The sequence below is a fragment of the Mycteria americana genome, chromosome 16 (assembly GCF_035582795.1).
Source record: "Mycteria americana isolate JAX WOST 10 ecotype Jacksonville Zoo and Gardens chromosome 16, USCA_MyAme_1.0, whole genome shotgun sequence".
NCBI lineage: Eukaryota > Metazoa > Chordata > Aves > Ciconiiformes > Ciconiidae > Mycteria > Mycteria americana.
This window is the reverse complement of record NC_134380.1, coordinates 285,001-301,985: the sequence shown is the minus strand read 5'-3', so window position 1 is coordinate 301,985 and position 16,985 is coordinate 285,001. Positions and strand designations below refer to the sequence as shown.

General features: G+C 41.1%; 1 protein-coding gene across 1 annotated transcript in view; it reads right to left on the bottom strand.

Moving 5' to 3' along the window:
• GLP2R (glucagon like peptide 2 receptor) overlaps nt 1-13,104 on the bottom strand; it is a 43,996-nt gene extending 30,892 nt beyond the window's left edge. The window contains exons 1-2 of the mRNA XM_075518772.1: nt 13,000-13,104; nt 5,723-5,816 (exon numbers count right to left, since the gene is read on the bottom strand). Of these exons, the coding sequence (XP_075374887.1) occupies nt 5,723-5,816; nt 13,000-13,104 (199 nt within the window). The remainder of the gene's footprint in view (nt 1-5,722; nt 5,817-12,999) is intronic.
• Nucleotides 13,105-16,985: the final 3,881 nt, after the last annotated feature.

The following is a 16,985-nucleotide window of genomic DNA, read 5'->3' as shown; positions in this document are numbered from 1 at the left end:
GCCAGCTTCTCGGATAGTGACTCTTCTTAGTCTTTGGGCAATAGAGGTTAGGGAGCTGGTAATATCTCAGACTAACTCAGTTTTAAGCTTCACAGGTCTCACATCACTCACAGGACTTAAGGTTAAGATAAAACATTTGATAATGCAGAATTGAAATGGTGCAATCAGGTTTCAGTAAGACAAAATAAAATGCATTAATGGCTGCACTAGTGTCTTGGTTAGTTTCTGTCTTTCTTCTAGGATAAGCTGAAGTTCTCCTCTCTTAACTTTAATGCTTTTGCCCATCCAAAGCTAGAAGAGTATATTCTGCTTTGTTTTCCGTAATACTTAACAACACTTTGAGAAACTTGTGTGGGAAGAAGAATACAGGGAGCAACAAATATAGCTGTGTGCTATCTCACCAGCATCTTTTTGGGGTGCTTCTGCTAAAATACAGAGCACAGTATGTGTATTCTTAGTAATTCCCTTGTACCTTTGAGGCTGAACATCTGTGGCCCCATCTGCCTTATGATCCGTGTAGTTGTTAACATTTACAGCTGCATTTTTATTGTTCCTTTCCCCAATACCTGATCAAGGTTTGTTCAAGTCTGGATTAGGTAGGCTGCCAGGAGAAAAATAGTTTTTTCTCCATTTCATGAAAACTGGAGTTCTGAGTCCCTGTAGTTCTCCTGATCACCTACTAGTACAAACTACTGCCCTCTAATATGTTGCCATATGTCACTGCTTTTGGCCTCCTGGGTCATCTGGCTTAGTTCTAGTTGCCACCAAAAGCCACCATTCTTTGCCTTCCCACCATAATATACTCTTCTTTTGCGTCGTGCTAAGTGTTTCTGCACACCAGGTTTTCACCACAGGTCATTGATCTCTAGCTTCTCACCACTGTTTCTCTTTCTTTCTTGTCAGCTTTAGTTGTAAGCTATCTTGCAGGTGTACTGGCTGGGCTGATCTGTGCTTTGCTTCCCTTGCTTTCCAGAAAAATTTTTGTCCCCTCTGCAATCCTCATCACTCTGTCTTCTTGCCTCTCTGAGTGTAGTCACATAGTCTGTAATTTATGGCAGCTTCTTTGTCTGATCTTTCTGTGTTTTCTCTTTCCTTGTTTCCCACAGCCAAAGTAAGCAGAAAAAGAGAAGAGAAGAGAAGAGAAGAGAAGACAAGACAAGACAAGACAAGACAAGACAAGAAAAAAGCGTAGCATTTCCAAAATGTCAAAGGACAACAAAAAGCAAAACTCTGGGAGTGAGATCATACTTTTTGGTACTTGTGGCCTACTACTAGAAAGCACACGCCTAGGGATGATCAGACTTCCTAGAAGGTGGATTTTATTGGAGGTAAGTGTAACTCAGCTTTTTTATCATACTGGCCATACACACTGTTCCGATGACCCCTCTGTCACAAATATACCTTTCTTTCTGAGAAAATCTGCTTAACATCTCTACTGCTTATCTTCATTAGTACTTTTCTGACTTCTGGTCATTCACCTTTGAAACCTTGAAGTCAGATAAAGATTTACACAACATAGAAGGAAAACATATAATTAGATTGTGGGCATCTAGCAACAAGTATTATTTTATCATCACATAAAAATCTAGCATGGTGAAGTGGACAGTGAAGAACTAGATAACTGAATGCTTCAGCTGAGTGACACCCTGACCCTTCCTGCATGTGCTCTTGGTACAGTGACTCTCCTACATGGTAACATCCGGCATGGTAACCAGAACAGTTAGTTGCTTGCTTCCAAGGGAACAAATCCAACACCTGCCTACCTGGGTTTTTTGGGGACCTGAGACAGCCCAGATGCATGACACTGCTGGCAGACTTTTCATTATGTGCTCAAATTGACACTGTGTTGTACTAGAAGCATAACAGTTTTGACAGAGGTAACTGCCTGGTTTTCCTGCCTCGAACTGCTTAGGACTCAGAAATGATGTACCATTCATGCAAGTCCCTAAACTATGGAGATTCCCAGATTCTAAGTTCTCAGCATGGATATGCATACTGGCAGAACTGGCTTTAAACATTGTTGATGGTTTTCCCCTTTTGCATAGTAAAGGCTAGAAGAATACCCCAGGACATTATTCATATAATCTTTATTACGCTCTTGTAAGTTGGTGGAAACTGAATTCAGAACCTCCATGTCCCCAGAGTGTGGAAAGTACAAGTACCACACCCCAGATTACTTCTGTTTTCATCCAGTGCCTGCTCATAAAAAACACATAAACGTCACAGAGAATTGGGACTGGAACTCCTATTTTCCCCCAGCTGTCAGTGCTGGATACATAGTGGGTCAACTTGACCAAAGGTTATCCGATCTCCTTCAGCACCACTAGTGGCCCAGTGGTTAGCATGCTTTCCTGAAATACCATAGAATCATAGAACAGCCCAGGTTGGAAGGGACCTCAAAAGATCCAAGATCTGGTCCAAGCTTTTGTGGGAAAGGGAGCCTAGATGAGATTATTTAGCACCCTGTTCAATCACATCTTGAAAACCTCCAATGATGGGGACTCCACCACATCCCTGGGAGGTTGTTACAGTGAATGATTGTTCTCACTGTGAAAAATGTCTTTCTTATATCAAGGAGAAACCTCTCCCAGTGCAACTTGTACTCATTGCCCCTTGTCCTCTCCATGTGGCTCTTTGTGAAGAGAGAGCCTTCGGCCTTTTTGTAGCCACCTTCTACTCTGATGAGGTCCCCCCTTGCACCTTCTGTTCTCCAGGGTGAAAAGACCTAACTCCTTCAGTCTTTCCTCATAGGGCAGGTTCTCCAGCCCTTCGATCATCTCCATGGCCCTCCTTTGGACCCTCTCCAGTCTGTCCACGTCTTTCTTGAATTGTGGGGACCAGAACTGGACACAGTACTCCACATGCGGCCTGACAAACGCTGAGTGGCATGGGATGATCACTTCTCTATCTCTGCTAGTAATGCCCCTGCAGATGTAGCCCAGGATCCGATTTGCTTTTGCTGAGGCAGTGGTGCACTGCTGACATGTTCAGCTTGTTGTCCACCAGGACACCCAGGTCCCTTTCAGCAAGGTGGCTCCCCAGCCACACACATCCTAGCCTGTACTGAGCTCTTTGGTTATGTCTTTGTTAAACTTCATACAGTTCTTGATAGCCCACTCTTCCAGCCTGTCCAGGTGTCTCTGTAAGATGGCTCTGCCTTCTGACCTGTCCACCTCACTACACAGTTTGGCATCATCAGCAAACTTGGTGAGGGTGCTTTCATGCCGTTGTGCCCAGATCATTTATGAAGACGTTGAACATCGTGGGGCCTGGTATTGATCCCTGGAGGACCCCACTTGTGATAGGCTGCCAGCCTGAGTCAAAAACCATTTTTCATCACTGTTTGAGTGTGGCCTGTTAGCTGGTTTGCTACCCATCTCGCAACCCTCCATCCCATCTCTACCTTGCCAGCTTGTCCAGGAGAAGGCTGTGGGAAGCAGTGTCGAATGCTTTGCTGAAGTCCAGGTAAACAACATCCACTGCTCTCCCCATGTCGACAGCAGATGTTACCTTGTTGTAGAAGGTGACCAGGTTAGTCAGTCAGGCATGATTTGCTTTTGGTAAATTTGCGCTGGCTTTTCCCAATCACCTGCTTCATTTGGTTAGTAACAGCTTCTAGGAGGACTCGTTCCATTACTTTCCCAGGGATTGAAGCAAGACTAATGGGCCTGTAGTTTCCTGGGTCCTCCTTTATTAGTGACTAGTTTCCCTGCCCTTTAGTAATGAGCCTATGTCTTCCCTGTGTTTCGGCTCACATATGTTGTTGTTCTTGACATCTTTGGACAATTTCAGTTCTAGATGACCCTTAGCTCCTGACTGCATCTCTGCAAGCCCTAGCAAAGTTCTGGTAGTCCTCGATGGGTATTTGGCCTTCTTTGCAGAGCTGGTATGCTTCTTTTTTTTGCTTTTAAGCACACCCAAAAGCTCCAGAAGAATGAGTGGGCGTTTCCTGCCCCACGTATACTATGAAAGCTGACCCAAGTTCTTGTTGGAGATGGGGGTCAGAAATAAGAATGGGGTCTTGCTTTGTTTCCCCAGCTGTTACAGCTTCACAGCGTAAGCTAAGGCAATTAGCTCATGCTGTTGCAGCTGCCAGGAGCTGCAGCTGCCTCTGGAGAAGGTCAGTGATGAAGGCTGGAGAGCATGAGGATTCATTCCTTTAGCATGCTGCCATGCCCAAGCAGAACTGCTCATTTTCAGCAACTCCTAATTCAGTTGAAAGAAGAGAAAGCCTGTTATTGAATGTGATCGCTAAAAATAGTTTCCTTGAATCACAGGGTATATCTTCCCTTTTGCTTTTCAAAGGCCTGTGAAAGTTAGAGATTTCAATATTTTGGGAAAAGTTTAAGGAACTTTAAAACATAAAATTTTACATCATTTAGGCTTGAAAACCTCTCTTTTTTTTTTTCTTCCCCTGCTCTTTTAAATTCCCAGATCAATGCTTTGGATTGATTTCCAACTTCTAAATGCATTTTGAATGATGAAAAATATACACATTGATCTTAATCAGACCATATGTTCTGGCCGACAAAATGCACACTACAATGTCATGAATGCAGCTTTCTGCCACTAGCAAAGTGAGTCAGAGCTCATAATATCATCCTGGAGTCTCCCTGTGCAGTTGACGGGTTGAGGTAGCCACCAAGCAATATGACCATGAGTGTATCACTTGCACACAGGAGCAGAGACCTGCCTATATCCAGTGAGTACAAAACATAGAGCACAGTTTCACTCTTAATCTTTCCTTGGTGACTGCAGTCACCTCTCTCCCAGCCACTTCTTGAACCTCTCCAACTTCTCAAACCAAGCCTGTGTCATCCTTTCCTGAAGACAGACATCTAGGTGAGCAGAGTTTATACTTTTAAGAGTGAAAGAATCCCAGATTATAAGCTCCCTTTTTACCAAACAGCATAAAACTTGGAGCACTCAACCAGAGGTAGGAGACGTGGAGTCAGTTCCTCCCTCTGCCACTTTTCAGAAGACACTGTCCTCTGAAGCTATGCTGCTCTTCAGCCACGAATCCAAAAGCTGTGGAGGCAGGAGAATAAACAAGGGTCTTTAAGCTAATGGTTATAAGTGCCAGGTGAACATGGGGCAACCTGGTCTCTGTGTCTTAGCTTATTAACCTAATGACTGTATCACAAAATGCATAAGCAGTCCTGTGAGAAGAGGGAAGCTCCCCAGCTGCCTTGACTATGCAGAAACCAGACTCTGTCTTGCCTCATGTGTTTTGGATTCTTCTCTGCCATGGCTCAGTTTCTAAAGTAGAGATATGGGAGACATCTTCTTTTCTCTGGATGGTCTGTTCTCCTGTGGTTAGCATAATTTCCAGGAATATGAGTTTGATTTCCTTCAGGCTGAAAAGGGAAGTGAAAACTGGTCTCCTTCATCCAAAGGACATGGTTCTTTCTTACCAATAATGGGTAGCAGCTACCTCTTGACCAGACACTCAGTGCCTCACCATAGGGGTAGCTCAGCACCAGCTGTTCAATGGCTCATTTCTGTATATGATCTGGTTTTACATATAGGAACCTAATATGTTTCAGGACAAAGAGAGCCATTAACTTCATGATTGCATGTTTGCATGTCTCGTTACAGCTGATTGTTCTACATTTAGAACTTATAAAACAGAGACACACTTCTGCAAAGCAAGTAAAAGAATATTTGCATATTCATCAATGTTACTTAACACGTTGCTTTATTGTGCTGTTTGTTTCCTTACCAGTATCTACAGTTGATTCCTGCAGCTTTTTCAAGCATTCTTGTTTATATTTGTTCCATCCAGTAGTGGTTTTTTGCAGCACAGATCCTTTGGCCTGTGAGTGAAAATACTAAACATGAGGAAAATCAGTTAGAACCTTGTGGTCTTTTAGTGGCAAGTTTCTTTCCATTATAAGACATTTAAGAGGAGAGGAGAGAGGAGAGGAGAGGAGAAGAGAGGAGAGGAGAGGAGAGGAGAGGGGAGGGGAGGGGAGGGGAGGGGAGGGGAGAGGAGAGGAGAGGAGAGGAGAGGAGAGGAGAGGAGAGGAGAGGAGAGGAGAGGAGAGGAGAGGAGAGGAGAGGAGAGGAGAGGAGAGGAGAGGAGAATGGAGGAACAGTAGATAAGCAGGGAGGTAAAGACAGACCCCTTCCTTCTCCAGGAAACTATTAGTGAAATTTCTTCAGTTGCTGTCTTTGCCTGAGCAAGAAATGTATTGCCATGCTGCTATATTACCACAGAAACCTATTCAACTTGTGTAAAGTCCCTTTGAAAAAATCCACACAGATATTTAATTGCTAGGACCTGTGAGAGTGCACTAAAACCACTGGCATTTCATTCCTCCCCTGCAGAAAATGGGTGCTTATCTTCACAAATTTTGCAGTCTTTCCAGGCTCTTTCCAGTCAATTTATGCCAAGGTCAGCAAATACTTCTCATGTATTTATGTTTCTGCTAGATTAATTTAGGAACCTGATTGGTGATAATTTTGAGGGCTCTTTATTTTTATAATATTTTTAAAGATAATCAAGCACACCTGGTTGAGTAGCACAGTAAAAAAATTGAATAAAAGAGTAATGAATAAGCAATACTATTTAGCTACTAACACCTTTTCTCCAGTGTATTCTGTACTCCTGCCCAGCACTTCAAAGACCACTTCTTTCTCCCAACAGCTGCAACTGTGCCATAGACATCTTTCTTTTACTCTTCTTTTTTTTTTGAGAAAACACAATTGTAAATCTTTGTTTTACTTGCCCATCTGCACCAACTAGGTTGCCCTTTTTGCCTGGACAGGGCACAGTTTTGCTGTCCTCTTGTGTCCAGAAGGGAGAAGAGTCTTTGCCCTCAAGATTTCTCACACAGTGAAATGGAGCATTATTTTTATCCATGCCAAAATTTTCTCCATATAAAACATCTCACACAAATGTATTTTTATGTCCTGAGCTTTTGTAGGTACATTTATTTTCTTTTTGTTTGTTTGTTTTAGATATTTTCAAAGCTGGTTTTGCTTAGGCCTTCCTGTTATAGTGACAACCCCAGAGCAGATCAAGAACTCTGAAAAGCTAGATTTCTGGAGAGAATATGATCCTGAACAATTGCATTGATGTGATCTGTTTAGAGAGAATAGAAATAAAAGCACTTCAAGAACAATCTCCTTTTTACTAGCGTAGCCTTGAAGACAGGCTCAACTTTGGACTTAGTTAGTTTAATGACAGCAGATTCTGCAGAGTCCCCTCTGGTGTCTGGAAATCAACCATCCCATGATTACAAGAGCTGCCTGCTCCTCTTGGCTGCTTGGCTCCTGGCTCCTTGCTCTGGCTCTTTCTCTGCCTGCTCACCCTGTGCTGTGTTCTGGAAGCTTCTGTCCCCAAACGCATTTTGCTGCTCCTAAAAGCAATAACAATCCACCCTCGATCCACAGGGTCCTCCCAGACCTATCACCCGCTCTCTTCTTTTCTGGGTGAAGATAGGCTGAGAACACAAATGAAGTGAAAAAGTGTGTCCGTGTCTAAATAGGCGCTTGCTCTGATGGACAAATTCTGGCAGGCTGTATGAAAGAGGATTGCTGCATTTATAAGACACGGATGGCACTGCAGCCACAGAAACACACAGAAGAAACACAGAGGTTGAGGGGATTGTCAGTGGTGTTCGCAAAGGGAATGAGAGAAGAGGGTTAGGAGCCCTGGTTGGACATGCTGACCTTGAGTCACTCCCTTCCCTTGGCACGGGGAAGCAGACAAGCAGAAAGGAAAGAGACCTAGACATTAGCATGAAATGATGAGATCAGGGATGTAGATCAACAGTTGTTAGCACAAGTGAGATAATTAAATTTGTTTCCACTGATAAAATCACTCTTAATATAAAATTTGCTCTGCTGTTAAGAAAAAATAAAAATTCCCAGCAATAGACAGATTTTAATAGTGATTTTATATATGGTGACTGATGTGTTTAGGATGTGGTAGACATCTGTGGCATACACCTTATCAATGTAAGGCCTGCAACTGTCCCAAGGGGACTCTCATATTTTAACGGGCTCTCCGTAAATATCCATCTTTCTGACACATCTTTATCACACAAGATTCTGACTGCAGAGGTCTTTAAGAGGACCGCAGATGCTAATTACTGTTTAGGAAAGGAATGCCTAAACATAGAAGAGTTAAATTCAAAATTGCTTGGTGACGTGTTAGATTTCGGCTGTTGAAGAAATGCCCAATTAGGAGCAAAGCAGTAGAGAAAGGATAATGCTAGATACCGCTTACAGTTCAGTATCAGCGTGATGACTTGATCATTATTTATCCAGGGAAAAGAACATCAGCCTAAGCAGTCTCTGTGTAATATGCCAGCTGGCCTTCTGAAACCAGGGCTTTGAGAGGCTAGAGATGGGCAATTAGTCAAAGAACTGTAAGTCACCAAGTGACTTATAGTTCACTATAAAGTCACTATAAGTCACCAAAAATGAAAAATTCACCACTGGTTGAAAATGTTACCAATTTTACCAACGAAATTTTGGAGAGCAGACTAAATATAAGTTTTCTAAAAAGCAACGATCCTTATACCAAGGGATGCTTTTCAGCTCTCCAGGGAAAATCAATTTCCTTTTGTCTGGAGTAGACCCTTTTTGGAAACTGCCTTTCACACGTGTCATTGTCCTGAGTTTGTCTGAGCTTGGTGATGTGCCAAGGGCTGAGATAAATTACCAGGACAATGTATGGTTGTGAACTTCACCTGTATCTTTTTCTTTGAACCTATGTTTGTTGGAAAAATTAAAAAATCATATTTATTTACTTTCAAAACAAGAACAGTGGAGACTATTAGCTAGCTGTTATATGAGACCACTCCTTCATGCGTGTTTTTGCTGTGTAAAATGTTGCCTGCCCAATACTCTGCTTTTAGTCTCTCAGCTAATTTCCAGACACCCTACTTCAAATTCCAGGGAGTAGAAAGACTATAATTATTCTTCCTCTGATGGGCTTGCAAGATAAGGAGAGAATATTTACAGCAGCCATGAGAAAGGAATGCATGTTTCCAAAATAAAAATCATCTTGACATTTCCCTCATGTAGGCCTCAAAATGCTGGGAGCCAGGGGAGATTCTTCAGACACTCCTGGGTCAGTGAACCTCATTTGAAGAGGCAAAGACATGGAGATGACGCATTTGTAGAAAAGACTGCTTGATTTAAGGGATAACACTTCAGTTTCTAATAAACAAATGCGTTAAACGGCCAAGGAAATACAAGGAAAGCCTCACAGCGGCTACCTGGCTACTTGTTTGGTTCCATTCCTGAAGACGAGGTTGACATATAGTCATGAAGAAGCTCACTCACCAAGAGTGAGGAGCAGTTTAGGCAGAAATCACAGTTTCACATCACTTCCTTATGTAATTGCCAGTTTCTGCAAAGCTGCAGGCAGAGTCAGGTAGCCAATACCAAGTCGCTATTGGTGTAAATATCTGTGAGATGCTTGGTTTTTCTACCATAAGACTTTCTGATGAAAAAACCAAATCAAGTCTATATAAAATCAGGGCTGCACCTGACAAAAAAAAATTAAGAGCTGTCAGCTAACTTCAAAAGTTAATTTGAAATATAGTTAGAAGAACATATAAAATAATGTAAGGTATCAATCAAAAAATGTGCGGAGGATTGGAAATTTACAGGGAAGCAGGCAAAGACCAGTTAATAAGGGCCATTTAGATCCCAGAGAAACATGAACCCCTCTGCAGAGCATGCACCGTGATAGCCCATTTTACTCCTAGAAGCGACAGCTGGAGGATGTATGTCAGGACTTTTTGAGAATTTATATTTAGTTGTAGAAATGAAGTGACATGAGCCACCTGTAGAGAATGTTGCAGTACAGGAGACTATTGACATTTCTGGAGTGGTACATACAAGGGAGGATGCTGAAAAGGAGTACAAGACAGTATTAGTGAGTAGTATTTGTCCCTGGTGCAACTCTTCCTGGATAGTATGACTAACTCTGATGGTCATACCTCAAAAGAGATGGTGATAAAATTGCAGGTTTTGTAAGGAAAGTCCTGGAGTGGCCTTAAACTAAAAGACTAAGAAATCCTCGTAGATTTAGCTTATCAAAGAAACGATAAGCAGATATTTAACAGCAAACCATGATGACTTGAATGGCAGCAACTTGTGAATTGATCATCAGCTACTTACACAGGGATTACCAAAAGCAGCTAAAAAAAGCAAGCTTGCTGTTCGTACGTGACTATTCAGTCTGCAGTTGTCTCCACTCTCTCTGGGGAAAACCTATAAGGACATATGTATAAAGAAAGGCTCAGGAATGCTGGCAGTGCCTTGGAATGAGGACAATCAGCTTGCTTTCCCTTCTTGGCTTGAAAGGGATTGATGCAGGTGCCCCAGACAGAAGACTTCAGTGTTTTCTGCAGTGGGACATCCTGTTAAGGCTTTTCTGCATTAAGTGCCCTAGAGAGCTATTCACTGTCCAGTGAGAAGGCAGGCTGTGTGGGCTGGGAATAAGGCACTAGCCTTAAGAGGGAAGGGGAAATTAAGGAGCTGGGACACCTTGATGTTGTATGTCTGTTTAACTAAGTGAAAAGGATTCAACAAAAAAAATCAGAGACAGGCTTGCCTCTGTATCTTACATCCGTACTGCTGTTATTCTTCAGAGAGGGGCACAGGTTCTCTCAGAAAGAGGAGGGTCTGCAGGCTGGCTCAATGTAAGGAGCACAGCAATCACTGCTGAGATCGCGGGGGCTTTTCCTGCTTTTACCACATGTGGGAGAAGGCCCAGTCCTGTGGGTATGTTCAGAGAAAAACCGACAAATTGCTCTCTGCATCTGACATGGGGGTGTGATTGCAGATCCCAGTGAGGTTTTATTATGATCTAGGTTTTGGGCTACTCAGTGCTATCAAAATTTAGATCCAATGCATGCTCAGTGGTAGAAATACAAGCTTTCAGGTAAATTTACCGTGATCTCAAGCAGCGGCAGCATGCAGCTCAGCATGGCTTTTGATCCCAGTTTTACATTTCAGTTGACATTCAGCCACTAGCATTTAAATGGGACTTCTGACTCAGAAGAAATTAAACTCCAATGTCCCAGACAGAAGCTCAGAAAGTCTGCGACCTTTTGCCCTACACTGGACATTTCTTCACTTCAGGCTATCTGAAGTTTCACTGGTAGCAAATGAACCACCTCAGCCTGCGAGCCCGGCACCCTGCTCGCACCAAAGTTCACCTGTACTGAAATTTAATCAGACTTCTTTGGAAGGGTCTTTCAATTCATTTGGTTTTCTCAGAGCCCACTAACTGCACCAAGATGACACCACTGTTTAAAAATATGTTGGATGCAGCAGAAAACACTGCCTGAAGCTCTCGCTTAGGAAGTGGATTATAATAATAAATCTCCAAGGTTGCAAACAGACTGGTTTAAATTTATTTTTTTCATAACCGACCACAGTATAATCAGGATTTCACCCTTTTAATTTCTTATACTAAGCTAATGGTGAAATGAAATGTTTCTGTTTATTCAGACTATGCTATTATGGACAGGAAAAAACTTCAATGTAGGTATAAACTAGAAATAAGAGCTTAAATATTTACTTATTCTTTCAGCTATGATCTTGTTTTATTCTGATTGATTTTTTTTATACCTATATACGTGTCTGCTAGAAAATATGGATATAGTGATTTATGATTGTTATTTCTTTAAATTTTTCTTTCTTATTAAATAAAATGTAAAGAAATATAACACATATTTCTTTAAACAAATTACAGGAATCACTATGGCAAAGTAATTCACTGTGGTTTGTAGTCTTGTAAAATTTTGACCTCACGGAAGTAATTGGGAGATTTTCTGTTAGCATTGATGGAACCAGTGCTTTGGTTGAGGTGTCCTACAGATTTAAAGTGTCTCACAAACCTGAGAGTTGTTTCAGTTCTATATTCATTTATGTGAGAGAAGCTCTAGCTTTGAATTATACAAAAGCATTAGGAATATTTTCTATTTTAAAAAAAACAGAATATGTGTCTCCTGATAACTTTTTCTTCATAAAAAAGCTAGGAACGCAGTTACGATCTCTGCAGCACATACACATGCAAACCCACTTCCTTAGTAACCCAGCTAAATGGAGGATGAGTGGATAGAAATACCTTATTATTTTCAGTTTAAAGTAAGCCTGTCAATTACACTTATTCTCATGTACACTTATTTCATAGAAATGTACCCTAAATCTATATATGAATTTTATTCAGATGAATTGACATTTACTACATCTTAGCAATTTTTTAAAAATTTATTGACATCAAGGTTGATATTAATAAATAAATAATGATTAAAGACATAAGTGAAAATTTCCTTGAAGTGAATTACACTGAGATATTTTGTCATTAAATACCTAACTTCTTCCACACTATAAGACAGTATAGACAAAGAAGTAAGCTTTCAGATTTTTTATAGATTTAGAAAAAAAAGAAGTGAATAGTTTAATAGATCTCTACCAGAAATAAATATACAAATCGCATACAGATTTGTATGCGATTCTGTAAGAAGCTGAGGTGCAGAATGAAATCAATAACAGCAGATTTCACAAATGTGAGATTCAATGCTCACCCCTCATACAAGTCAAAGGCTAAAAGATAGTGCTAGAAACAAAGCAAAGCTGTTTTGAGAACAGGGGTAAACCGGTGAAAAATAAACATGATTCGCAATAGTATTGATATCTGCTAGGAAAATTGAAGAATAAATATAATTCAATACTGATCAATATTGGTATGAAAAGAGATTGTATAAACGGATGTAAATGCAATTTATTCACCGTATGAATGAGCATTAACAGAAGAAAATTGTAATAAATAACCTAGTCAGAGTGAGTTCTAACACAAAACTCTACAGCTTCTCAGTCAACATTTCTCACGACTAATTTTTAATAAACATTAATTGTTATGTCAGAATTATTTTTGAAACAAACATGCTGTTTGTGAAGGTTAAAATGTTATGCGACAGGAATTCACTTTTATACTGTCCATTATTAATTACTGAATTAGCTTACCTGTTTCACTAGAAACAATATCATGACAGAGCTGGCAGGTGCAGGAGATATTCTGGACCAGAGTCCCATGCTGGAACAGAGACCAAAAAGTGTCACCATGCCCATTCTAATAAATTTGTCCCCAATATGCTGCTATTTCACTCTACTATAGATGAATTATGTCACCCTGTCCTGTGAAAAAAAAGTAAAAATGTCTTCTTTTATGAGTGCAACTGTTTCATGAATCTTCTTACAAATAAGTGAGGAAGTCTACTAAAATGTCTAGGCTTGCTAGACTCCAACTACATTTTGTTTTTTCTGATTGAAGGCAGAGAGAATTTACTCTAAACTTCACAGAAAGTCTGCTTACTGTAGCTTGTCCTTTAGCCAATAAGAAGTCAGAAAACTATTAAAACATCAAAGGGCTGATCCTGTTCCCTTGAAACTCCATGGGAATTTTGCCAGTGGTTTTGCAAGAATGCAATCCAGCTCCATAAATACATATATATATTTATACACACCTCATGAAATCATTAAAATATGCCCTAGAACACAGAAAAACTTTGCGTAGGAAGCTTGCTGAATCTAGTTGGCTGTTAGGAAGCAGCTCAGTAATAGCTGTTTTTATCCTTTCTGATCATATTCTGTCAAATATGCACAGTCAGTGCAGGATCAGGGAGAATCTAAATGTACAAAAAATGATGTTACCAGCGGTTAAAGTTCTACTACAATTCTTGTGACATTCGGTGTTTTTTTCACAGCTTCAGCTGCAAGGTTGGAGAAACTGCCAATTAATTTCAGCTTTAATTTTTAAAAAATTGTTTGCAACTTTCCTAGTTGCAGAGAAAAGCCTGAAAACATTAATAAATCTATGTGTTATACAGGCTCAAGGAATAAAACCATTTATAATATAATAATTTTGGGGTCTAGCTTACAATTGTCATGCTTTGAGTCGGCAATATGGAAAGTCAAGAAGATGTTGCCTGCTCCATTTCCAAGAGAAATGAAACTTGTGGCCAGAGGATGGCTCATGCCCTTCCCACAACTCACGGGCATCCAGCTAAGCTGGAGAACAGGCAGATGTGCGACACGAGGACTGTGGAGGCCAGCAGTAACCCAGTTTTCAATGCCAGACATAGGCTAAACCCAAACTGCGTGGCAGATACACCCTGCAGCACACCCCATCAACCTGGCCAGCGGCATGACCCGACTCCCTCTCTACACACGTGCCTAAACTTTCTTCTGAAGGAATCCAGGAGGTGGAAAGGCATGATGTATACCTATATCTCATCTTTACATAAAGTCTGGATGTGGTAAAAAAGAATACTGGGACACGGGGTATGGAAGTGCTCTGGGGACAAGTATTTCAGGGTGGAAATGCATCCAGCCCACTCTAGAGGCCTGGCAGTAAGGGCACTGGCTGCTCTGCACTACTGTGCCTCCTGGGTGGATGTGTCAGTGTATATATTCCTCCCTGTCACACCTAAGGGCAACTCTGAGGACCAGGGAGAGGCACCTCAAAGGCCCTGTAGCAACTGCTCGTCTGTGTATTGCTACAAGGGATAAAAGCACATTTTCTAATGGCTGTATGAGTAAGATCATCTCTATGGCAGGTTGAAACCAGGAAACCTGAATAGTGCTCTGGCGTTGGAGCTGTTCTGAGATCACCGTAAGAAATGTCCTAGTGCTCAAGAAACCCCGAGGTCTGCCTAGACCCTAGATGAGCAGACCCACAGGGTCTCCTGCGGTACATCCTCACTATTGTTCAGTAGCATGCAAGTCCTCTCATCTTCTCCACTGATAGCTAGCACCCAGCAGCTGAGGCTCTATTTTCAGTTTTTGACTTCTACAAGTTGTTAGTTTTTACCTGCTCACTTTTAAAAATCATCTGACATTTATACCTGAACGAGCTCTGTGGTCCCTCTCTAGCGTTAATGCTACCCAGGACTAGGTCAGTGCAGGAGACCACCTTAAAGTATCCCCATATTGTAATTACACTAATAAAAGTGGCACTAGGTGGTAAAGACAGAATGCAGAGCTGACGTTTGAATTTCTGAGTTACTGTTCAGAGTTTTTACCAGAACAGTAAATCAGGAAGGTCATAATGCTGAACGCTAGCCACAGCTGCCCACCCTCCTTCACTCTCAGCTTTACTCCACCAGAAGTCACTGAATATAACACTTTGTTTAAAGGAAGATCCAGCTAATCTATTTGGTCCTCTTTTATTTTCGTTCTTTTTTCACAGTGTGACAGATCTAACCAATAAATGCTCATGCGATACGTTTCTCCTATTATATAGAGCATTCTTACATGGCAAATTGATTTAAAAGTTTGTGGTAGCAGCATTGATAGAGCATAAGCAGAAAACTGGCTCAGTGAAAAATCTCAGACTGCAGTTGTCAACCAGAAGATATCAATTGACAGAGCTTTTTCTGAAGTCTCCAGAGACTGATTCATAGTATAGCACAAGGTCAATTTTATCAAAGAAGACAACAATGCTATGACATTTATGTTGGTTAAATTTTATAATGGGCATAAAACTGTAAAGTTTGTACATCTTGGAGAGGTGTCAGTGTTATTCCCAAGTGAACTCAACTGCCTTGAGTCAGTGGTTTCACAGGCCTCAAAATATGTTTGAATACAGCCGTATACAGACTACTCCTGGGAACAGGAACATAGATAAATGTTTATCTTAAAAGGATTTCCCTCCCTCCGTCCTTCCCTCTCACTGATCCTGTTCTCAGACTTGCTGGGCAGTTGGTAACGCTGTCCAGAAGCAGTGTCAATGCACAGAGGCTTCAAGTGGAGTTCATGAGCGCTACATCTATGTGAAAATACAGTAACACAAAGCTGTAGGAAAAAATAACTCCTGGCTCAATCTACAGTCTGCTTTTCAGGTTGTGACATTTGCTCTGCCTTTTTATTCCAGATACCTCCTTGGTCTTTCATGCTGTTGCTGGCCAGCTCTTCACAGCTTGAGATCTTCGTAACAGGCATTTATCCTGGTTCTTTGAGTTTCATGCTGGGACTTGTCTAGCCACATGCTTCTCCAACCCTGACATCTTCTGAGTAGAGAGTTGTCTTAAAAATCAGAATGATTTTTCTTTAAAAGATACATATGTGACTTCAGTGTCTGTCCTGTGGTATCACTTTCCCTTTGGGCATGTGTTTTGACCTTACAGTTGTAAAATGAAGGAATCATTTACTAACACTCGTGCTCCTTCTGGTTCTTTGCATCACTTATTTATATTATCAAACAGGCAGAAAAAGCAACATATATAACATGTCAAGGTGGGAAATGTTTCTTAGATGAAGGAAAAAAAATGCTATTTCACAGAGAGAACAAATGGACAGACAAAATGGGGATAATTCAGCTTTTCCTCTATTGTTTCACCTAACTTGGGCAAGACTTCTATTATGTGTTCATGGAGGTAGGCTGAACAGTGCCCAGAAGCCCATCAATAGCAAAGTCATGTAACTTATGACTTTCATTTGTCACTGGTGGAACTTCAAGCAGATGCCATCACCTTCCCAGTGGTCTTGGGAAGTGCTGCAATGCTGTGAAACGCTCTAACTTAACAACTCGTTTTATCTCCTTAAGAATTTCTTTATAGTAAGATTCACAACTGTATTCAGTTTAATCAGTGTTCAGTTTAACAGGAGCATTTGGAACCACGAGATTTTATTTCTTTCTTAGCTGAGAAATGGAGAAGTTCCATCAGTCTGACTCCACCTGCTGATCAAGGTAAATATGCATATTTTGTTTGTATAAATAAAACTTTTCTGATCACGTACTGGGGTGCTTCCAATGCTTCTGTGTTCTGTGTATCTTTACTCCTGTGATCCATGGGGCAAACTATAATTTATTGTCCCACTTCCTCATATTTCTTTCACAAGACATTGCTGCCAAACAACACTGTCCTATATCCTTAATCTCTCCTGCCACATGATTTCTGGTCATGCCCGTATCTCTGCTTTCTGTCTTAACTACTAAGCTGGTACAATTT